We start from the raw sequence: 24,859 nt of genomic DNA on the forward strand, positions 1-24,859 counted from the left end.
AGGATGTGCAGCCGAACAGAGAGAAGATAAGCTGCTGCCAGAACTGTGATATTGCCAGCAAAGCGGACGGAGAACAGCTGGGGACACGCAGCGGGGCGCCAAAGACAATCTACACTAACTGCAGAACCGTCTCCAGGTAAAACTCTAGCCTGCAGTGTATTGCACACACCCCAGTGTCCCCGGCCGTTAAGCCTGCCTTGTCTTGGGGCTCAGGACTTAGGTGCCCTTCCGACGGATGGAGGGGTTCACTCGAAGACCGAGAGCCACAAGCCGGCCAAGAGCAAGTGATTTGCTGCTGGATATTTCCCGTAAAGAACCGACGTCCCTATAACACAAAGGCTCTTCTCAGAGCCACCCACGTTTTCCTATAAGAGCTGATTACAGCATGGTTGTTTCCTTATATTGCAGCTTTGTGTAGGTTCACAGCAGTTTATTTCGCTAGTAAACCCGGCCAGAGTCTTTATCACCACTTTGGGTAGATAAGGGAGGTTATTTACAGGGACGATCTTTGTGGGGAACGACTATTGTTTTCTCTACGTATACGTTTTAACTGTCTTAGTTATATTTATCCACTCTTCCCTTCCCACGTACTGTAGGGCTCCATATGTAATTGCGGTTATTAGCAGCTTGTAGGGAGTGATCTACCTGTACGTTGATTGTCAGTATCCAGTAGCGACACCTCGGAATGTGTAATGGATGCTCGGGGTACAGTATACGTGAGGCAGGTGATGAATAAAATCTGTCCTTTAGATACCACATAAGCTGGTAGAGAGCGGAGCTGAGAGAGTAACAACCATTTAACAAACTAATGAATGGTTTATATATTGATTTTGCTATAGCTCGTTCAGTAGGATAACGTGGCTGAAAAAAGCCGTCAGTATCTATATACACACTAGTTTATGCCCTTCGTGCGGGTGGGTGAAACTAGTTGAGCACGTACAACCTTAGTTTTCTCGAAAATAACTTGGAAATAATGGAAAGTAGGTGGGAGAATCAGTGTGCACAAACAGCAACTGACGAAATGCACGTTGTGCTGATAATACAGGCTGAGGTGCTGCTGTGGATCCCCATAAATGATCGAAAACCGACCAGTGTCTGATACCAGACAGTAATTACTTTAGATAAACAATTTGAAACCTACAGATTAATGCTAGAGCTCGTTTAGAAGGATTTGGTGGCTCTGAAAAGAGCCTTTGTGTTATGTATATAGATGATGCCGATTATCTTATGCCCTCTCCCCGCGGATTCTGCGGGCCAGCTGGATATCCTTGGGCATGATGGTTACCCTCTTGGCGTGGATGGCGCAGAGGTTGGTGTCCTCGAAGAGCCCCACCAGGTAAGCCTCGCTGGCCTCTTGCAGGGCCATGACTGCCGAGCTCTGGAAGCGCAGGTCGGTCTTGAAGTCCTGGGCGATCTCCCGCACCAGACGCTGGAAGGGCAGCTTGCGGATCAGCAGCTCAGTGGATTTCTGGTAGCGGCGGATCTCTCGGAGAGCAACAGTTCCTGGACGGTAACGATTCGGCTTCTTCACGCCGCCGGTAGCTGGGGCGCTCTTATGGGCGGCTTTAGTTGCCAGCTGCTTGCGAGGAGCTTTCCCTCCAGTAGATTTGCGGGCGGTCTGCTTGGTCCTGGCCATTGTTCTACTACAAGTGTGCACTAGTAACTGAAGAAAAGCCTCTTAACCACATTTATTTATACAAAGTGCTGCGCTATGATTGGATGATGTAAAGTCGTCTTTCATCCTAATTTTTTTGTTATTTTTAATATAAGCCATCTGACAGGATGAGGAATTGAATGAGAATAATTAAGACAAACGGTATTTTCATGTTTCAGTCATGATCATTACGATTTAACTGAACCGGGAAGTATTTCCTAGTATTCCAGCGGGAATAAATAACAAGTAGATACACATACTTACCACACGGTGGTGATATTGCGTCACGATCTACAATACAGTACTAGGATCCAAACATCCCACGTTCAATATATACCGTATTTGCCGGCGTATAAGACGACTGGGCGTATAAGACGACCCCCAACATTTCCACTCAAAATTAAAGAGTTTGTTATATACTCGCCGTATAAGACTACCCCCTCTTCCGCACACCTTCCACACACACACTGTATTAAATCACTGGCCCCCACACACACTGTATTAAATCACTGGCCCCCACACACGCTGTATTAAATCACTGGCCCCCACACACACTGCATTAAGTCACTGGCCCCCACACACACTGCATGAAGTCACTGGCCCCCACACACATACACACACTCATATATGCTGATCACACACACACTCATATATGCTGATCACACACTCTGCATTGACATGACATAACATAAAACAAACATAACATAACACATACTAATAACACTTACCTTCTTCTGCTGTCACTCTCCTCTGTCCCCCTCCTGTCACTCTCATCTGTCTCTCTCTCCCTCTCTCACTTTGCCCCCTCTGCCGCGCCCCAGCCATAAAAAAAACCCCAGAAACACTTACCAATCCGCGCGGCGCCGGGACCCAGCATCCTCCTCTCTCACGCAGCTTGTCACTGATATATGACAGGCTGCGTGAGAGAGGAGGATGCTGGGTCCTGGCGCCGCGCAGATTGGTAAGTGTTTCTGTTTGTTTTTTTTTTATGGCTGGGGCGCGGCACCCCTGAGACCCCTGAGTTTGGCACCCGGCGTATAAGACGACCCCCCCACTTGGAGGCATGTTTTTCAGGTCAAAAAAGTTGTCTTATACGCCGGCAAATACGGTACTTTCTTTCCTGCCCTCCCCCATTCCTTCTTTTTATTCTTCTACAGTATAGCATCTCCTATAGTATACCTTTTTGATAGTGCCATAATTATTTGTTTTAAATGATCAATCTGATTTGACTATCAAATAGATTGTCACAAAGTATTTTCAATTGACTATATGAATAACAATGTGACACAGAGAAATGTATGACATTAGCTCAGGGACTTTCTAATGTGCCCTTGCTGGAACACTTGGAGAATTGGGTGTCACACTATGCAGCACCCACAGGCTATTTGCCAGGATCTAGAGGAGTTTACCAGCAGCAACTCCTGCACCGAGTCTTCTCTCACTGAGTTTCTTTTCAGCCTCTCAACCCCTACAGTACCGAAAAATCTATAAACATATATAGATGCGCCAAAGGAGTGTTTAATTTTGAAAAACAATGGCAAAGTTCATCTGATATCAAACCAATTTTCTTAAAACAAAGGACAAAAATGGCTGTAAGATGTAAAAATACAATATAAATGCTAGGTAATCTAAAATCAAATTATTTATACCCAAAATCCCACCTGGGGTAAGTGTAATAAACAATGTGCGTGGATAAAGCATATCATGTACAGGTGATAATTATGCTCCTGGAACCTGAATGAGAATACCTTATGATTGAAGCACAAGATGAAAGTGAATGGCCAGTTCACTTGTAAGTACTTATATGAATGTCAATGTGTTCCAAAAGTTTTCTAAAAACAGAACATGAATACATCTTACATGTGGAAAAGTGTCTTTAGAGCGATCTCACCAGGAGGTTAACAGCGGACTCTTGGGGAAGACTCTCCCTTTGTGTAGTTCATACAACTGAACAGACTCGGACTCCAAGCTGCTGGTCCCTCCATAGGAACAATAATCTAGTCTTATCATGCTCTCCTCAATTAAGGCTGACAACCTCCTGATTCAGAGCTTGTGGGCTGTTTGAAGAAGGATTCTCCCCCTCTACAATTCCTGCAGCCAAATACAGTTGTTAGATTCACAGTTCCTCTATAATTATGTACTTATTAGTGAGAATCTTTCTCAAAAGTTTATACAAACATTGATGTCCAGGTTAAAAGGATGTTAAAATTCCACATATGTCTGTCTGATTCGGAATAAATATCCATTGACGCGTTTCGTCAGTCTGATATTGACTATGTCAAAGATACTTTGTGGTCACTCGTTGGGGTCCAATTATATATACAACCTGCTGCAATTAGTACAGCTGTACCAGTCATTTAAGTCAACACCTAAGATGGTTAGTAGCACACGTATATTTTATGGCACAGCAAAATGTAAAAATATAGCTGAGAATGCCATTATTAAAATAGTAACTATAGACATTTATATAAAATGAACAATAAATATCAAATAGGAGTTAGAGGAGAGGGGTATAGTTATCCATAATGAATGATTATACTACATACATGAATCATTTCTCTATGGATATAAGTTTATTCTCATTTTCTTATCAAACTCATTTATAGTTCATACATGTTTAAGTCTCTACAATCTTCAATAAAAGATAAAAATATATATGATAAAAAGAATACATTTTCTTTATATTGAGCTTCTTTGTCACTCCAGCAAGGATGTGAGCTCTCAGTGGCTCAGTCAAGTGTCCTCATCTTTTTCTGCTGAGCCACAGCTCAGTTTTAATTCATACTCCTACAAATGGGGAATAGGAAATGTTTTCTTACTTCTAGTAATGAACCCTCAATCTTTTCAACGGGGAGTAAATTTGTTTCTATTAAAATCCAATCAGCTCTTAAAACATATTTCATTTCCAAAACTGCTTTTGGGGATAGGGGGAGAGAATCTTTACACGATACATTCTCACAGGTCTATAACAATCTAATCAACTAGAAACTATACAAAATCCTGGTGCATAAAGAATAAAGATGAAAATGGATAAAAATCAATAACAATATAAATAATAATAATAATGACAAATATAAATATTAGAAAATAAATAAAAATATAAAAAATAAAAACATTTGGAGATGTAAAATCAAAGGGACAAATGGCAGGAATAATCGATCTCCATAGTTCGATGTGTGTAACAGAAAGAACGTCTTACACATCACTTTTTAAATAATTTATCCAAATCATCTATGCTGAGTTGAATGCTAGAGTTTCATTCAGGCCCTCTGGTGTCAGTGTTCTTAACGTAAATATCCAGAAGATCTCTTTTTCACATAGGATCCTAAATCTTTCGTCCCCTATAGTACAGATGATGTGGGGAAGTACTATGACAAACACTTGTATGCAGGTTGCCTAGTGGTCAGAACCTTGCCAGTGTAGATACAGTGGGTCGCTCCATAAGTGTGCCCAGGTTGGCTGGTGAATTGTTCCTCTGCTCCTCCGCACATCATCATATGTTTGGTCTAGCTATTGGTCAGCTGTGCCACCTATCTGATCACTTCTACCCATAGGTCTGTCTTAGATTCTGCTAATAAGTCAGGAATGGGGTCCCTCTAAGAGTTGTACATGGTCGGGCAGCACGACTGCCAGTTCCCCTACTGCATGCTCCAGGTATCCCTTGACCCATTTGATGTTATATCTGTAACTGCTTGCCGGTATTATCTAAGGTGACAGTATAGTCAGCCAAATGTTAGGTAACTATGGTAACCACAGGCTATTTACTTGTACTTACCAGTAGAGAAGGTTAAATGAATCTCACTGTAACATCTGTATCATAGCACATAGAGAATGCATTACAGTATGATAATGGTCTGTATCCTTATATCCAGCCCCTGAATAACTGCTCCAGGGGGGATGGGTATGAAATCCTGATGGAAGAAATGCCGACACTTAACCTGCCAACATAAAAATGCAGACAATGTAAATGCCGCCATTTCCATTTGACATACACTGAGAAAATGCTGACAGTGTGATTGCCGACCTTAATAATGCAGAGAATCACATTGCCGACATTAAATGAGCAATGCCTACGAATTCTTGTCAGAAATGTTACCACCACTGCCGGGACTGCAGTTGTCCTGCTTTAATTCAACCTGATTTTGGCAGACACACAGATCCACAAAACCTGCAAGGAACAATGGTTGAGCACATGATTAAAGTTCATGGGATCTGCATCTTTTCCTCTACCCACCAAAAGTGAGCTGACGTTTGTTCAGGCCACTGTCAAGTCTGGCAGGACAAAGAGTGAAGTGATCAAAGGATACTCAATTGCCTAAGAAGCCTTCTCAGCCACTGTGACCGCTGCTCTCATGAGTAATGTATTGTTAACCTTCATAGGTATTCCTGTGATGCCCAGAAAACTGTGGCACACTAGGACCCAGTGAAACAGGGCTGTATCATTGCATGATACTGGAGAGACTTTAAGACCCAGAAAATTCCAGTCTGTCAGGGCTGCTGGAAAGCTATGTGTTTGGTGTGACTGAAACAATGATTCAAGGAAGTGGAGTAACAGAGAGAGGGCTGAGGAGCCTTGTGAAAAGATAAAATAGTGCAAACGGAGGAGGGAGTAAGAGTACGGAAGTCACACTGACATATTTCTTTAACTTTTTTTTTAAGTACCAAGCTCCGCCCCCCCCCAGCGAAGAGGGTGGAGTAATCAGGCGTCGGGGTCCACCAGGATACCCCGGCTCGCCGGGGGGCCAGTCCGACTTACTCAATTTCTTGCCTAACTTCCTTAATGAATCAGGCCCATTGTCTCTGTTACCTTGAATATACAATGGAATGGCTTAGCTGAAATAACTATTTTGCTGCATACACTTAACAAAGGGATACAATATTACACTGGATTATAACACTTCACAGTGGTGTGAAATATTAAGACATTTAACACATGGGGGTATATTTTATAAACTGCAGGTTTGAAAAAGTGGAGATGTTGCCTATAGCAACTAATCAGATTCCTGCTATCATTTGTTTAGTACATTCTACAAAATGAGAGCTAGAATCTGATTGGATGCTATAGGCAACATCTCCAATTTTTCAAACCCGCAGTTTAGTAAGCATACCCCATTATATCTGCAGTGTTGCACAATATGAGCCTGTGGTATATTTTGATACAATAAAATTTTTATTGATACATATTAATAGATTTCACAATGCTTTTTTTAGACAGTATATTACTGTGGAGACACATTGCACATAAAGTTCTAATCTAATTACCTCCTAGATTACCTGTTTTACCTAGATAAGTACCTTTGGCTGCCAGCTAGCTTTATTAACAGACACTCATATATCTGAGCTTTTAGTTAGTGGGATAATGTCTGTCATACCTTATAACAAGGGACATTTGAGACAAATGGTCATTTATTTAGCTAACTCACATACCTTAGCTATGACTTCTGCTGTCCTGCTTTTTTCACACCATCTGTCAACAGTCTTTATATTTCTAATACATATAATATTGCAGGTAATAACAAGAGCAACATGTTATTTGTTGTTATTAGGTACAGTTAGAGATGCTCAATGACCCCCGTGTTTTGGTTTTGGATCTGGATTAGCTTTGGGTTTTGGTTTTGCTAAATCCGCTCTTGCGTGTTTTGGTTTTGGTTTTGTTTAGCTATTTTTTTTAAAATTTTATTTTTTGGGGTAAAATCACATCATTTTGTACCTACATTACTATTAACCTCACTAACACTAAAATCCAATGATTTACATTCAATTTTTACCATGTCACAGGTCACCATATACTTTTCATACACTTTCAGCCAAATATTTGTCACAGTTTGAGGGATTGGATTCTTTGATCTGCCCATCTTGACGCTACTCCTAGCAAGACACGGAATCTTACAGACAGACAGTATTCACCAGGGACCACCGCAAGGTGGTTTGGTCTTAGTTGCATCCACCCGCAGGTCGCGGCCCTTACCAGGAGTATCAGGCGAGACCCTTTAGGGGAATGAGCGGAATGGGATGAACAGGATACAGCAGAGAAGATGGAGCACAAGCTCTGTAGACAATAGTGTAACAGAATAATGGAGTGTAAACTTTTGTGGAAAGTGGTTTAGCTGAGAGAGCTGGAGCATAAGATCTTGATGTGAGCGATATAGCTGAGAGAGGTGGAGCGTGAGCTCTGGTGGTCTTGTGGTGTGTAAAAATAGTGACTGGATGCCTAGCCCCCTCCAACAGATAGTGCCACTCCTCCAGAGCTGTTTTAATGGCAAGTAACTCCATGTCTCCGATAGCGTAATTTTTCTCTGCCAGTAAGAACTTTCTTGAGAAAAATGCCCAAGGATGAAATAGATTGAGATGAGATTTCTGAGAAAGGACAACCCCAACTCCCACATTAGAGCCATCAATTTCAAGAAAAAACGGCTGAGAGGTGTTGGGTTGCTGGAGAATAGGCGCAGAGGAAAAGGCTTTCTAAAGAAATTCAAAGGCCTCCAGGGCCTCCGTTGACCAGGATTTAGGGTTGGCGCCCTTCCGTGTAAGAGCCACAATAGGTGCCACAATGGTAGAATATCCCTTAATGAAGCGCCCATAGTAATTTGAGAATCCCAGGAAACAAGAGGAAGAGGCCACTCAATTATTGCTCGCACCTTTTCTGGGTCCATCTTTAATCCTGTACCAGAGATTATGTAGCCTAAAAATGACATCCGAGGTTGTTCAAAGAGACACTTTTCAAATTTATAAAATAGTTGGTTATTGTGGAGTCGTGAAAGGACTTCTGCCACATGGGCACGTTGAGACTGAATTTTCTGGGAAAAAATCAAGATATCGACCAGATAGACTACAACATACTCATAGAGGAGATCCCTGAAAATCTCATTAACAAAACTTTAAAAGATCACCGTCGTTACACAGGCCAAAGGGCATCACCAGGTATTCACAGTGGCCGTCACGGGTGTTAAAAGTGTCTTCCATTTGTCACCAGATCTGATTCTATTCAGATTATAGGCTCCTCTGAGATCCAATTTAGAAAATATTTTGGCTCCCTTGATCAGGTCAAAAAGTTCCGTAATGAGTGGGATGGGATATCGGTTCTTAATAGTTATTGCATTGAGACCCTGGTAGTCAATACACGGGCGTATCGAACCGTCCTTCTTTTCAACGAAAAAGAATCCCGCTCTGGCAGGTGAAGAGGAGGGTCTAATGAACCCACGTTGGAGATTTTCTTGGACATAGTCAGAGGATATACGCTTCCTCAAGGAGGAATCTGACCGGGTTGGAGGTCAATGGGACAGTCCCTGGGCTGATGAGGAGGGAGATGTTCGGATCTCGTTTTATCAAAGACATCCAAAAATGAAGAGTATTGTTCCGGGAGGAGTTTACACTTGGTCTCGGAAGAGATGCTAATAGAGGCAAGGGGTCGAACTTGAGAAAGACAATCCCGAAAAAAATAGGGCTCCAGGAAAAAACTTGGGAGGTGGTCCAGTCCATTTGAGGCGAATGCCGTTGGAGCCATGGCAACCCCAATATGACAGGGCTGGTAGAGGACGGCAAGACAAGGAAGGAGATTCTCTCCCTGTGCAATGCTCCCACCTGAAGAACGATAGGCTTACTGCTGCACTTGATTAATCCATTAGAGATGCGGGAAACATCAATAGCATTGATGGGGACAGGAGATTCCAGAGGCTGCATAAACAAAGAACCTTGAGACACGAGGGAGAGTGAAATAAAATTCCCAGCTGCTCTAGAATCCAACAAGGCGTGGAAATGGACAGGACCTAATGGACATACAGCGTAATAGGAAAAGAACAAATTTTAGGTAGATTAGAGGGAGGAGAGGATTTAACATTACCCAATCTGACCTCTCCGGAACAGATTAGGGCTTGGCGTTTCCCGACTTCTTAGGTCAATTATTAAGCATATGGCCAGGGTTGGCACAGTAAATACACAGCTTGTTCTTAAGTCTAAGGTCGCGCTCCTCTGCAGTCAAGCGAGAACGTCCCAGTTGCATTGGTTCATCCTCAGAAGTTGGGGAAAGGAAATGTGGTGTTAACTTGGGTATGGGGCGCCGGGAATTATCCCTTTCAGCAGTCCTTTCACGAAAATGAAGATCCACACGATTACATAGAGAGATAAGAGCATCCAAGGTAGTTGGTAGTTCCTGGGAGACCAGAGCATCCTTGATTTTAAAGGATAATCTCTGCCAAAATCTAGCCACCAAGGAGTCGTTGTTCCAAGGCAACTCAGATGATAGAGTGCGAAAGTTGATGACATACTGAGCCACTGATTGTGAACCCTGGCGGAGTCTGAGAATACTGAATGCTGAGGAGGTAACCCGGCCAGGCTCATCGAAAATTTTTCAGAAGCCCACAATAAAGGCAGTGCTGTCATAAAGGAGTGGATCATCATGCTCCCAGAGGGGAGGCGCCCAGGCCAGGGCTTGCCCCGAAAGTAACGAGATTAGATAGGCCACCTTGGCTCTTTGAGTAGGAAAATTGTGTGGTTGTAGTTTGAATTGAATCAAACACTGGTTGAGGAAGCCCCTACAATTGTTAGGGTCCCCGTCGAACTTGGAAGGAGGAGGAATCTGAAGAGTAGAGATAGTGGTAACTGGTACCTCAGGAGCGGGAGGTTCCGGCGCCGGGATGACGGGAGGAGCAGTAGAAGCAGCAACCTGAATCAAATCCATTCTAGAGGCCAGCATTTGAAAACATTGAAGAAGTTGCCGCTAAACTCTGTCCTGTTGTTCCACTCGATTGAGTAGGTGCTGAAGCATGTCTTTATCAGATTGTTCCCCAGTAGAATCCATCATGGCCTGTTGAAACTGTTATGGTTTAAGGGATTGGATTCTGTGATCTGCCCATATTGGTGCTACTTCTAGCAAGGCGCGGAATCTATCGGGCGGACGGTATTCACCAGGGACCACCGCAAGGTGGTTTGGTATTAGCTGCATCCACCCGCAGGTTGCGGCCCTTACCAGGAGTGTCAGGCGAGACCCTTTAGGGGAATGAGCGGAATGGGATGAACAGGATACAGCAGAGAAGATGGAGCACAAGCTCTGTAGACAATAGTGTAACAGAATAATGGAGTGTAAACTCTTGTGGAAAGTGGTTTAGCTGATAGAGCTGGAGCATAAGCTTTTGAGAGCAGCGATATAGCCTAGAAAGGTGGAGCGTGAGCTCTTGTGGTCAGCAGTATAGTTGAGAGAGATGGAGCGTGAGCTCTTATGGTCAGCGGTATAGCTTGAGAGAAATGGAGCGTGAGCTCTTGTGGTCAGCAGTACAAATGAAGGGATGGAACGTAAGCTCCTCCGCCAGTGGTACAGCGGAGAAAGATGGAGCTCTGAAGCCAGCAGCACTGCGAAGATATGGAGCTTTAGAGCCAACGGCACAGCGGAGATATGAAGCTGTGAAGTCAGCGGCACAGCGGAGATAAGGGGCCTCGAAGACCAAATAGAACACGCAGGAAGAGGAGACGGAACGTCTAATACCAGGCAGGTAACACGAACAACAGGCACTGAGGAGAAGGAGAAAGTGCCTTTTAAAGTTTAGAGCCAGAATGGGTATCCAATAGGGAGCATGCAAAGGACATAAAAGATAGAGTCCACGCATGCGCAGAGTCAGAGACAGGACGCCAGCAGCCATAGCATGGAATCAGCATGAGGCAGGTGAGAGTGTTGGGCCTCGGTTATAGAAGCCAAATGACCTCCGTGCCAAGAGGCAGAGGCCTTTTGGGGATAGTAAGTATTTGCTATAACTGCTGGACATAATTGGATAACATTGAGATGTCCATTATACTTGTAAATAATCCCTGCTGTTACACATGTTGATTAAATGGTGACATAAATGTCACAGGTTTAAAACATAATGGCCCTACAAATTTTAATTTGTTTAAACACTAAAACCACAGCCAGAGCCATCTTAACACATGGGCACGCAGGGCAGGGGCGACACAAACAGATGGGCCCGATAGCCTGGTCAACTTGTCAGTATATTATTCTATTTTTTGGAATTCAAATCTAAACCAAATTATTTTTATTTCCTGTGAGTGGTTGTGTAGGTAGTGCCCCACTGTAGTGCATCGCCCTGGGGCCTATAATACTGTTAAGACCACCCTGTTCACGCCCCTCTCAGAAAGTAGTACATCTATGAAAATGCTACACCAAAGCCTTATCAATGACTATTGTGCGGCCAAATGCATTTGTATGTAGAGGCCTAACATTTTAAAGTAATGTAACAGTACACATCTCTAGTAAGTCCTGTCTGTTTGACAAATTAGGTTTGGATGTATATTTATTTTTGTTTTTTGGTTTCTTTCAGCACCCAAGGAGGAACCCCAAATGTGGTCTCCCCCACCACCAACTGCGGGTGAACTCATGGCCCACATGGGCCAATTTGTGGAGGAGTTGGAAGCCCTCCACAATCGCCAGGGCCAAATCATTGGCGATCTGCGCTTTAAATTGGCCTACTGGGCCTCATTGTCCTAATGTTTTTTGACTTTTTGTTTTTTATTGTAAATATTGTTATTTTTTATGTAAATAGTTGTAAATCATTCCAAAATTTTAAATTTATATAAGTTGATAAAAAAAAAAAATCATTGGTGTGTGACTTTATTCATCTAATTACCCAACATGTGGGTGTAAGGATAAAAGAGAAAGTATATAACATTCCGAAAAGAGTAACATTTAAATAAGATGGTTTGTTTAGAACACCATCATCATTTCGATAGCAGAAAAGGCTTTGATTTGCTCTTTGCATGTCATCTTAAAGGAACATGTGCCTTCCACCAACAAACCACCCCTCTAAGAGGTATGCCATCCGTAGGCCCTGTGTGCAAAATAAATTCCCAAAGGTCAAATGCCCTAGCTAGTTGACAATTTCCCCAAATCATGTGTCATTGTAGTGATAGTCCAAGGTTACGTTCAAGTATCAGAGCAAACCCAGTCACACATTGAAGATAATATCGAAACTGTACCCAGAAGTGGCGTCAGTGGTGTAAGACAGAAGTGCAAGTGAAGCAAATCTCCATGGTACTGGACTGTGGGGAGCGTTCTGTTTGGATAAAGCTGAGTACATCACATAACCTGTACGCCGTGTATCCAGATAAAAGTAGGTTTGCAGGCAATGTTGCATTTAACTCCAAGAAGGCTGTCCCCTACAAACCTCCCCCCACCACCCTCTTAGTCCATTCCTAGTAGTAAATGTCAGCATGCACATAATAATGTGCATGTGAACTGTGGGCCCTGAGGCTTTTCGAAAGTTCCCTCCAAAAAATTAGTTTATTACTATACAGGATAAATATGAGGGCATATTTTACAATGTGGTTGAGCGTGTAGAACAAATCAAAATTAAAAAATAAAACATTGTGTCAAGTTCCTGCGTTTCTTCTTAGCCAAATGATTACAGTCCACAAAATTGTTATGCATTTGCTTGGTATTAGAACTCATGCCTGCTACATTGTGAGTTCAAAGTGCTAACCACTGAGCTACTTGTGAAATTCCTATTTTGTCAGTAATTTGTGTGAATAATGAAGAGTACATTTAAGTGTCAGTTGCTTGTGTAGCACGCATGCTGTATTGTTGGTGTTCTTCCTGTTTTTTCAAACATCAGGTTGTGATAGTGGGTAGCTCTCCCATTTTCCATAAAGACAGTCATGAGTTCTAATCCAGACAGAAGCCCTTTATCTGTGTGGAGGTTGTATACACGTGTGTGTGTGTATCCTTTATGGAAGAGTATGCTATGCATTTTCCTGAAAACCCAGATGGATTTATAGTACATAGATTTTTATAGATTCATTATTCATGTGCTTTTAATGTAGCCATGTCCATGCATTTTGCGCACTATACGGCGACTTGAAATCCAAAACACACAAAGGCCTTCAGCAATGTGTCTTTTAGGTAAAAGTGTGTATTACGCTAATTAATAGCAAACTTAAAACATTGTTCACAGCGTACCACATCATTGTTATTTGCCAATGATTAATCAGTAAAGAGCTATCCCGTGAAAATAAGCCACAGGCATTGTGTTTTGTTACGTGTAAACAAACTGTTCGGACCTCCCACATTGGGCGTGACGTATACATTTCTTAGCTTCACGTCAATTGCTTGTGATCCGTCGCTTGTGCTTCTACCTTGTTTAAAGATCTGCATGTTGGTGTGTTTTTTTTAGTTTGCGATTCTTATTTCCATCACTTAAGTGTAGAAGACCACAAGTGGGTGTGTTTTTGGAGTTTGAGGTTCTTATTTGTCGCACGTAAGTGTCTGCGTCACTCAAAGTATGCAACGCAAATACGGATGCGTTTGCGTACCTTGATGAATCGGGCCCATGGTTATCATTTTAGACAAATACGCAGGCACTACTGTTAGAAGTACACAGCTCTGCCTTCACAAGCAGAATGTTGTGAAACGGGACATACCTCCCAACTGTCCTTGCAATCAGACCAAATCCTGACTAAGTTAGACAGTCACTTAAATTCTGGACTGTCCACCAGATTCAGGAAAGTTGGCAGACTGTCCTGCTTTCTCCTACCTGTCTTGGGTCACTTTCACAACTTGTAGCAGCTGGTTTCTTTAGCTCTGTTCCTTATTGTCTTGATCCTGGAATATTGGATGCCCTATTTGGAAAAAATGGGTACATGAGATTTAGGAAACTCCAACCAGCCCCGGTGTTAAAACAATAGCACTCACATTTTATAATTAGGCCTCCCTCCAGTCCCCCAAATAATATTATTCACATTTAATAAGTAGAACTATTTCCTTCCAACCAGCCCCAACATTAAATTAACAGTATACCCATTTACTCAAATTATATTTCCCTCCCTCCAAACAGTCCCAGCAATAAATGAAATAGCATTAAAGTTTAAAAAATATAGCCATTTTCCACAACCATCCCCAGCAATAAATAATTCATATTAACATGTAATAAATAGCCCTCCTCCCAAAAATCAACCACATATTTCAATTGATAGCCCTAAACCACCCCAGCATTAAATTAAAGGTTCCTTCACCTCCCCCTAAATAATTAGCCCGCAGCAACACTCCACCAATAAATAGCCTACCTCCCTCACTATATAAACATCCTACCTTCCCTCACATATTATATTAAAATACTGCGCGCACACTATATTTAAAATATTGCGGACACGTGGCACACCATATGAACATGGCCAAACACACACACGCACAATATATGAACATGGCCAAGCACACACACGCACACTAAATGAACATGGCCAAACACACACTATATTAACATGGGGCCACACACGCACACACGCACACACACACACACACACTATATTAACATGGTGACATACTACAATAACATGGAGCCACACACACACACACACATTTATTAACATAGCCACACGCACACTATATTTACATGGGGCCCCACACACACACTATTTTAACATGGGGCCACACACACTCTATTAACATGGGGCCCCACATACACACAATTTTAACATGGGCCACACACACACACTATATTAACATGGGGAAAGACACACACACACTATATTAACATGCCGCAGGTAAGTAGGTGTCAAAACAGGATCTTGAAGCAGCAATATTTTATTAGCTCAAGTATTCCTAATAGCAGTTACATACACTAGTTTAAGGTGATAGTGATCTCCAGAAGTATAGATGGTAAAATATTACATGGTCAAAAAGAGCTCCGTTTTATACAGATTATATATCTATAATATAAATGTCTAGTGGCGTGTGTTAGTCTGTCTGTGTGTGTGTGGAAAAAATAAAACCAAGCTGCAGCGCCACCTGCTGGGCGGGGTTATACAATGACCTACTAAATTCTTAGTGTGTGTGGAAAAAAAAATTCAGAAAGGGCTGAAATTTGGTATACTAAGATGTTTTTAATTTGTTAATTTAATTTGTTAATTGTTAAAGGTGTTTATAAAGATTTTTAAAAAAATATATATATATTTCTTGAAGGAGAAGTGACAGTTGGGAGTGGTTGGTGGTTGCCGGGGGTGACAGTGGGGAGTGGTTGGTGGTTGCCGGGGGTGACAGAGTGAGAGGAGTGTGATACTCAGGACCGCTGAGAGAGATCCCTGTGTCTGGATTGACATCTGGATAGATGTGGCAATGAAAATGAATGATGAGGTGATGGTGAAGAATGATGAGGTGCTGACATGTGGACAAAACCACGTTAAAAAAGGGCGCTTACGTCGGGAAGTAACGCTCTTCCCCTGATGAGGCCTGGGCTATGGCCCAAATGCATGACAAGAACCTTTTTTAACACCTTAAGTAGCTTGATTTGACTAGAATGCATGAGTATCATGCACGGGCAGTGTCGGACTGGCGCATGAAGGGCCCACCGAGGGACTGCAACGCTAGGGGCCCACCAGTGGGGGTGTGGCCGGCCATCATAGAGGCGGGACCAGACACTAGAGGGGGAGTGGTCAGCTCACGAAGGACAGCTAGTACCATAGTGTAGTATATAAAGAATGCAGTGTGTATATAGAGTACACAGTCTTGACCTGCCCCTTAGATTGGGTAGAACAGTCACCAAAAATTGGGATTGTTCCAGTAAATTAGGCTTGGCTAACCTGTGGCACTCCAGGTGTTGTGAAACTACAAACCCCAGCATGCTTTGCCAATATATAGCAGCTTATTGCTGGAAGGGTATCCTGGAACTTGTAGTTTCACAACACTTGGAGTGCCACAGGTTAGCTAAGCTTGCACTAGACTCAGAACATTTGACAAACTGTCCTACCTGTTGTTGTCACTTTTACCACCTGTGGCTTCTGGTTTCTTTAGTTGCGGCTTGTCTGGATCCTGGAATGTTGAGGGTCCTATTTGGAAAAAATAATGGATACATTTAGAAAACACCAACCATCCCCGCTATTAAATCAACAGCACCCACATTTAATAAATAGGCCTCTCTCCAGCCCCAACATTAAAGTAATAGTACTCACATTTGATAAATAGATCTATTTCCCTCCAACCGACCCCAACATTAAATTAATACTATTCCCATTTAATAAATAAACCTATTACCCTCCCTCCAAACAGCCCCAGCAAGAAATTAATAGCATTTACGTTTAATACATCCATTTCCCACATTAAATATTAATATTCACATTTAATAGATAGCCCTCCTCCCCACACTCAGCCCTACATGCAATTATAGACCCAAACCACCCCAGCATTAAATTAAAGGTCCCATCACCCCCTCCCTATAGTGTTCTCTGTACAGTCCCCCTCCCTATAGTTTAGCAAAGGCAGCCCCCTCTAATTATAGTTTAGCATAGGCAGCCCCCCCCTCACTATAGTTTAGTATAGATAGGCAGCCCCCCTATGCCACATAGTAGTGCCCCCAAAACAATATTATGCCACACAGTAGTGCCCCAAACAATGTTACTCCACACAGTAGTGCCCCAAACAATGTTATGCCACACAGTAGACCCGGAATTCACATATGCCACGTAATACTGTCCCCAATTCATATTATGCCCACAATAGTGTCCCCAATTCAAATTATACCCTCAATAGTGCCCCCCAATTCACATATGCCATGGAATAGTGCTCTCTCAATTCGCGCACACACTAATATATATATATATATATATATATATATATCTATATCTATATTCTCTGCAGTAAGCCTCTGCTTACCCAGTAGCTAGAGAACAGATGGAGGATATAAGATAATTCTGTGTCAAGTAAAAGTCCTGGAATTTGGAGGAAATTAAAAGACATATCCAATAATATTAAATAAAAATAAGAAAATCTACTTACCCATATTTTGATTGATGCAGCCTCTGCTCTTTAGTCCTTCAGCGGCGGCGGGAGCATAAGACAGTCAGCTGACAGGAGGAGGAGAGGGCAGGTCACATGATCGCAGCTGCGATCGCATTTGAAAGATGACTGCAGCCAGTCATCTGTAGCAGCAGGGACGCCGATCACCAGGTGAGCTGACCCCCCCCCTCCCTTTGATCCAGAACGTGGCTGCCGGCTGGATGACAGAATACGTATGTTCAGCAGCCATTCATTAATTCCTGGTTTAAGTTAAATATTCTACGAGTATTCCCTTTATTATTCCGCTCACGCTCAGACAGTTTGTGTGTAACACACTTAACTGACAAGAAGTCTGATGTGCGTAGGGGGAACTGTTCCCTGTGGTTAAACCTTATCTGGAAATATCTGACAAGAATCCCTGGACCTGGTCTCCCAGCAGGCACACGCTCCTCTGTCTAACACGCTGGCAGGATCTGGGCACACGTACTGCGTGTAACACGGGTGATATCAGGATGGTGATTGGGGAACTCTCCACACCAGGCCGGCAGTGAGAATGATTACAAAGGTTTATAACAAGCAGACGAGATGAACTCTGTACACACAGCAGCAGGGACGCCGGGGAGGGCAGCAGGGATACAGAACATGTGAGCTGAATGGGATCCGCCCACTTCTAGAAGGGGGTGTGGCCGTAAAGCAGAGGGGCCTACCGGTAATTTTTCCAGTAGTCCTGTGGGCCAGTCCGACACTGTGCACGGGTTTACTTGTATATATATATATATATATATATATATATATATATAGACAAAGAACAGGGATACTCTGCACTCTCCAAACACATAATTAATGCTGTGCTAAAAGCTTTTCTATATTAAAAACAGGGAATGTTAGTTCCACATATTGCAATATATGTTAAGCTGATCAACTCACGCCAAAGTCTTCCCATTCTGGTCAGTCCTAACATGATCATATGCTATGCTATTTTATCTGGGCCTTAGGCTTACCTGCACACAGCTTTTAAAGGTGAGTCTTTACCAAGCACTAGCAGCCATGGGAGACCTGGGACTCATCTGACACAAGTTGGAATTAATTAATGTAAAGAATGGGGTGCAAGAGTGATGGAACTTACATTGTATAAACAAAAAAAGACGTAGATCCTCTGCACTCTCGATGTACAGACTGCGGTGCAAGAGGGGGTTGCCCACATTGTATAGACAATCTATACAATCTATATCGGGCAGCACGGTTGGCAAAGTGGTTAGCACTTCTGCCTCACAGCACTGGAATCATGAGTTCAATTTCCAACCAGGAAATTATCTGTGTGGAGTTTGTATATTCTCCCCGTTTTTGCGTGGGTTTCCTCCGGGTGCTCTGGTTTCCTCCCACACTCCAAAAATATATTAGTAGGTCAATTGGCTGCTATCAAATTGACCCTAGACTGTGTCTGTGTGTGTGTTAGGAAATTTAGACTGTAAGCTGAAATGGGGCAGGGACTGATGTAAATAAATTCTCTGTACAGCACTGCAGAATTAGTGGCACTAAATAAGTAGATGATGATGGAGAGTGCAGAGGATCTATGTCTGTTTTTGTGTGTATATATATATATATACACATACACACATAAAATAATGTTGAATGAAGCCTGAGACCTCCTGTATTGTCTCCGTAAATTCTGGGAACACTGCCAAGAACCAGTAAGCTATGCATTTGACATTCAGAAAGAGGATAATATCAGTAAAAGTCTTTAAGTGCAAGCTGCTTGGGCATTTAAACCCTTGATGGATTTTCTACCTACAAACGGGTAAATAACTACCCATTCTTCCAGTCCCAGGAATACAAGGTACCCAGGTGTTTTATCAGTGTACATTTTCTCATTTACTTTAATAGGCGTTTAGGCTCCTTTACAGTGAACATTTCATAACACTATACAAAATTGCTTTGATTACGACCCATGGTAAAATGTTATAATCTGAGCAGCAGCATTAATAATGATGAGAGGAGATTCCCGGAGATTTACTCCTTATGGATCAATACCAATAATCTGCTCTCATCACAGAAAAGTGTGGGGAAGAGTCTCCGAGTTAGGCATGAATGCCTACCAGTCTACATGACCATGAGTTTAAAAGTGACAAGACAATGGTAAGTAGACAATGGTAAGTAGAGGCAGGGAAGTCAAAAACGCCTCTAGAAGTTTTCTAATGAGGATAATTTTGCACTCTAACGTTTGAGAACGGCTAACACTAAAGACTTCCCAGGTGATGTCTGACAGTCCATTAGGAGTTATAACCTCCTGCAAGCTTGAAAAGCATATGGATACCCAATATGTACCTTGCATCACCCTTCAAGCCCCTCTTCTGGGTCTCTTGGTCCAGAAGGGGATGGGAACAAGTGGAGACATTTGTCCCAGTATGAGGGTTGGAGGGCACTATCTTGCGGAGAGTACCAGTAAGTTTGTTGTGCCCTCACGTGCCCAAGGGCTCCCTGAAGTCTGTAGTAGTGAAAGATTAAACAATGGAGCCACCAATTGTCACACAATTCAATATAATCTAAGAAAATGTCTCTAAATCCAAGATAATCATAAAATTAACCCATTATTGTTTTTTTCTTTCTAGAAATGCTAACCTGCAGCCTGGGATTTTTGGCTCCTGGAACCTGGCCGTTAGTGTCCAAAATACTGCAGTTCATACTATAAGCAATACGTCACTGTACCCGTGTAATGTGCTACAAACCAAGACTAAATACAATAGTAAGTGACCATGCTGCTTTAGAACTGAAGATATAACACTGTGATACTGCAACCCCTTTGTACTCCATATGGCAAGATTTATGGTACTTTATTACTGACGAGAGAGGGTCCCCAGGAGGGACAACCTTTCCTGACCCTACTCTCATATAAAAATATAGAACTACAAGTGTTGGCAAAAGAGGATGTCAAGTTGCCTTTGTTTTTCAATGTGCCCAGCACCCTGCTCTTGCCACACCAGCCTCTCTTCACAATAAAGATGGCAATTTAGTTCCTAGACAAGAGTGCCATAAAGTTGTTTGGATTGGGAGCAGAGACAACCTGCCTGTGCTAACCACCCGGGTGTACAAGAGTCCTGATCCTCTTTATGTCGTTCAATATGCAGCCTGCTATGTACGGATTGTGACAAAGAGCATCTTCTTTATGACAAGTGCCAGGTGGAGAGAGAAGAGCCCCGATGGGCCATTTTAGCCTTGTAGAAACGGGGAGATGTGTCACATGCCGGGCAGATCCGACGGGGTATGGGTGAGCTTCCAGCGGGGATTCCTGGCTTCCTTATTAACAACTAGTCCAGCAATGGCCATAAAGGGTTAGGAGAGACCTTGGAGGACGGTTGTGGTGCAGAGAACCAGCTCGCTCGTCTTCTTATATCGTATAAAAGTCTCTTTTCCTCGGTCACAGAAACACAACGTACGAGGAAAGCTCCCCTTACACTCAGACAGGGAAGGGTTTACGTGTCTGCGTATCCACCAATAGAAACACAGAGCGGAATGTGCACACCAGCCAATCACAGCGCAGCCGGCAGTGTATATAAGAGACTTCTGCCGCCCTCTATGGATAGTACTTTTCTATTTGTGTACTTGTAGTGAAGATGGCAGAAACCGCACCAGTCGCCGCTGAGTCTGTTCCTCTATCAGAGGGCGCCGGCAAGAAGAAGAGACAGCCGAAGAAAGCCGCAGGAGGAGCCAAGAAGAGCCCCAAACCCTCTGGTCCTAAAGTGTCCGAGCTGATCCTGAAAGCCGTGTCCGCCTCCAAAGAGCGCAGCGGGGTTTCTTATACCGCCCTGAAGAAGGCTCTGGCTGCCGGAGGTTACGATGTGGAGAAGAATAACACCCGCGTCAAACTGGCTGTGAAAGGTTTGGTGAGCCAGGAAACCCTCATCCAGGTGAAAGGCAGCGGCGCTTCCGGCTCCTTCAAGCTGAATAAGAAGCAGCTGGAGAGCAAAGAGAAGGCGGCCAAGAAGTCTGTGCAGCCCAAGAAGCTGGCGGCAAAGAAAGTGGCCAAATCCCCTAAGAAGCCCAAGAAAGCTCCGAGTGCGGCCAAGAGCCCGAAGAAGGTGAAGAAGCCAACGGCGGCTGCCGCAAAAAGCCCGAAGAAGGCTGCCAAGAGCCCGGCTAAGAAGGCGGCTAAGCCAAAAGCTGCCAAGAAAGCAGCTAAGCCCAAAGCTACTAAGAGCCCGGCTAAGAAAGCGGCTAAACCTAAAGCTGCCAAGAGCCCGGCTAAGAAGGCGGCTAAGCCTAAAGCTACCAAGAGCCCGGCTAAAAAGGCGGCTAAGCCCAAAGCTACCAAGAGTCCGGCTAAGAAAGCTGCGGCAAAGAAGTGATGGAAGAGCCGCAGCCTGATCTTTCTTAACTCCCCCCAAAGGCTCTTTTCAGAGCCACCCACCCTCTCACGACAGAGCTGTATGCACACGATATGATCTATAAGGAGGAAACACGGGAGTGTGGGGTATGTATTAGGTAACCATATGCGGTCTCCAGGCCTTACACTCGACCACATTTGCTGACATAACCTTGGGTATTGCTGTGAAGAGGCAAATGTGACTTCATAACAATATTACAGTAAGACTGCAAACTCATGCGCTGGTTATTACATCTAGACAAATGTATGTTGACTACATAGAAAAATCACCGTTTCTCCTGCAACACCTCCTGATTATCATTGTATATTGCAAACGCTGGTGGTTACACTGCAGTGTATAACATGATTGTTCTGATTGCAGATAGGTTCTTCAAGGGTCACTGACATTCTCGGCAGTCTTAACCTTATTGGAACTCTCAGGTACGCAGGGTTCTCGCGACGCCAGCAGTCTTTTAATTGATTCTATCCGGTATACCCACTGTCATAATGGAGAATATGCAAACTTTAACCCCTTGCATTACACCTGCCGATAACCATCTTTCCTGGCACACATTGTGAACAACTTTGGCACAAAGGATAAATAGCATTGCCGATAATACTTATGTCTCTTGGGGAATACGGTTTATTCACTCTTTTACTCATAGAAATGTAGCAAAAATATAATGCACAATAAATATTCACTTTGATACTCTATTTGTTACAGTTGAATGTATCAGTAAAATTCCTTTACCAGAAGTGGAGAATTAAACAGATATCGGGACAACTAGAGGAGAGTTTCCCTCAGTGACCACATGAGGTCGCTCTTGGGTCAGATTAGTGTGGTTGCCAACTTCCAGTTTCTGATGTTTTCTAAGAAAGAGCCAAGAATTCAAAGCGCGTTTATAAATTAAAAATGAACACAAGAAATACAAATTCTTTGAAATGTTGTATAATAAATGTTAATGGACAAGGGTTATTACCACATTTATATTTACGTTTCTTTAAGTGCACCATATAGATCAACGTGTACACCTTAAATATTCGCATCATTAAAAGTCCGAATAAACCATTCAGGATTGTTAAATGAAGTCCGGATGAAAAGCCAGATAATAGTCTGAAATCACTTGTCAGCAGCCTAGTACAGTCACAGCATAAACCACAATAATTACAGCCCGATTATAGAGAAAGAGGGTGGCTCTTAGAAGAGCCTTTGTGTTCATTTCGGGCGGAGAAGGGATAACTTGGCGCTGGTGCACTTGGTGACGGCCTTAGTGCCCTCGGACACGGCATGCTTGGCCAGCTCTCCTGGCAGCAGCAGGCGTACGGCGGTCTGGATCTCCCGGGAGGTGGCGGTAGAGCGCTTGTTATAATGAGCCAGGCGGGAAGATTTCCCAGCGATGCGCTCAAAAATGTCATTAACAAAGGATGATGCCCATAGCCTTAGAGGAGATGCCGGTATCGGGGTGCACCTGCTTCAGTACCTTGTACACGAAGATGGCGTAACTCCCCTTCCTGGTCTTCCTACGCTTCTTCCCATCTTTTTTTTTGGGTCTTGGTCACCGCTTTCTTGGAGCCTTTCTTAGCAACAGGCGCTGACTTTACAGGATCAGACATGATCGATTCACTCCTTCCACACACTACAGAATAAACAGTTTTAAACAGCTCCCAGATCTGCCATATTTATAGGCAAATGAATGCAAATGAGGAATCAAGCAATATTAGACAGACGAATCATGTGACGATCAGTACGTCCATAATTCCACCTTTCACTCTCTGATTGGTCTGTGCATGAACCTGAGCGGCATTGGTTATCTTGAAATGGACCAATCACGGAGGAAGAGCAAGTGATTTGATCTGCAAGTTACCCTACAGAACCGACGTCCCTACAACACAAAGGCTCTTTTCAGAGCCACCCACTTTTTCCTGTAATAGCTGATTACAGCGCGGTTGTTTCCATTGCAGTTTATTTGTGTAATTTTACAGGCCATTATTTTACGTCTATACCGAGACCATGTATCAATCTAGATTTGTGAGCTTCCCGACAGAAAGGAGCTGTGCCGCGGGGAAGTTAATGTTTGGCTCGTGTCATTTTTTAGCACTGTAAGAACTCAATGTTATAGGAAAAACCTGTAGCTAGAGTGGGTGCACGTGTTGTGTTCTTACCATAGACAAACTGTAAAGAACGGATGATCGGAGCACAGTATTCGGGTCGTGTTGTTTTTAAACGATGACATTTAGATACCACATAAACCGGTAAACAGCGGCTGTAATAGCCTCTTATAAAGTAACATACAGATCATGCCAGAGCTCGTTTAGAAGGATTTGGTGGCTCTGAAAAGAGCCTTTGTGTTATGTATGTAGATGTACTATTATCTTATGCCCTCTCCCCGCGGATTCTGCGGGCCAGCTGGATGTCCTTGGGCATGATGGTCACCCTCTTGGCGTGGATGGCGCAGAGGTTGGTGTCCTCGAAGAGCCCCACCAGGTAAGCCTCGCTGGCCTCTTGCAGGGCCATGACTGCCGAGCTCTGGAAGCGCAGGTCGGTCTTGAAGTCCTGGGCGATCTCCCGCACCAGACGCTGGAAGGGCAGCTTGCGGATCAGCAGCTCAGTGGATTTCTGGTAGCGGCGGATCTCTCGGAGAGCAACAGTCCCGGGACGGTAGCGATGCGGCTTCTTCACGCCGCCTGTAGCTGGAGCGCTCTTCCGGGCGGCTTTAGTTGCCAGCTGCTTGCGGGGAGCTTTCCCTCCAGTAGATTTGCGGGCGGTCTGCTTGGTCCTGGCCATTGTTTTACTACACGTATGTACTAGTAACTGGAGAAACATCCGTTAAAACACATCTATATATGCTTAGTCCTGCGCTATGATTGGATAGCTAAAGAATGATCCTGATTGGTTTACGATTTTTCGTAGCAAGTTTTCAAAAGCCCGCCAAGAATTTGTGTTTATTTTTTCATTAATTATTCAATAACGTCTTTCATGTGAAAGAATATGAATTATCTTAACTAATTTATGTATTAGTATACCATCTTCTGTGCAAACAATTTAATGCCTTTAAATTTAGACAACTAAAAAGAACATATTTACTGCTTTACAATT

General features: G+C 43.3%; 4 protein-coding genes and 1 pseudogene across 4 annotated transcripts in view; 1 reads left to right on the forward strand and 4 right to left on the reverse strand.

Moving 5' to 3' along the window:
• LOC142150652 (olfactory receptor-like protein OLF4) overlaps positions 1-24,859 on the reverse strand; it is a 118,192-nt gene that overhangs the window by 59,508 nt on the left and 33,825 nt on the right. The gene's annotated exons all lie outside the window — the stretch shown is intronic.
• On the reverse strand, positions 1,226-1,636 carry LOC142150653 (histone H3-like). The gene has a single exon (XM_075205847.1). It carries the CDS (start codon positions 1,634-1,636, stop codon positions 1,226-1,228), a length of 411 nt encoding a protein of 136 aa, XP_075061948.1.
• On the forward strand, positions 20,974-22,068 carry LOC142151412 (histone H1-like). Its single transcript, XM_075207022.1, has one exon. It carries the CDS (start codon positions 21,014-21,016, stop codon positions 21,743-21,745), a length of 732 nt encoding a protein of 243 aa, XP_075063123.1. The 5' UTR covers positions 20,974-21,013; the 3' UTR covers positions 21,746-22,068.
• Positions 22,532-23,432, reverse strand: LOC142151414 (histone H2B 1.1-like; annotated as a pseudogene).
• LOC142150654 (histone H3) lies at positions 24,137-24,547 on the reverse strand. The gene has a single exon (XM_075205848.1). The coding sequence runs from the start codon at positions 24,545-24,547 to the stop codon at positions 24,137-24,139; it is 411 nt and encodes a 136-aa protein (XP_075061949.1).

The sequence above is a fragment of the Mixophyes fleayi genome, chromosome 4 (assembly GCF_038048845.1).
Source record: "Mixophyes fleayi isolate aMixFle1 chromosome 4, aMixFle1.hap1, whole genome shotgun sequence".
Taxonomy (NCBI): Eukaryota; Metazoa; Chordata; class Amphibia; order Anura; family Limnodynastidae; genus Mixophyes; species Mixophyes fleayi.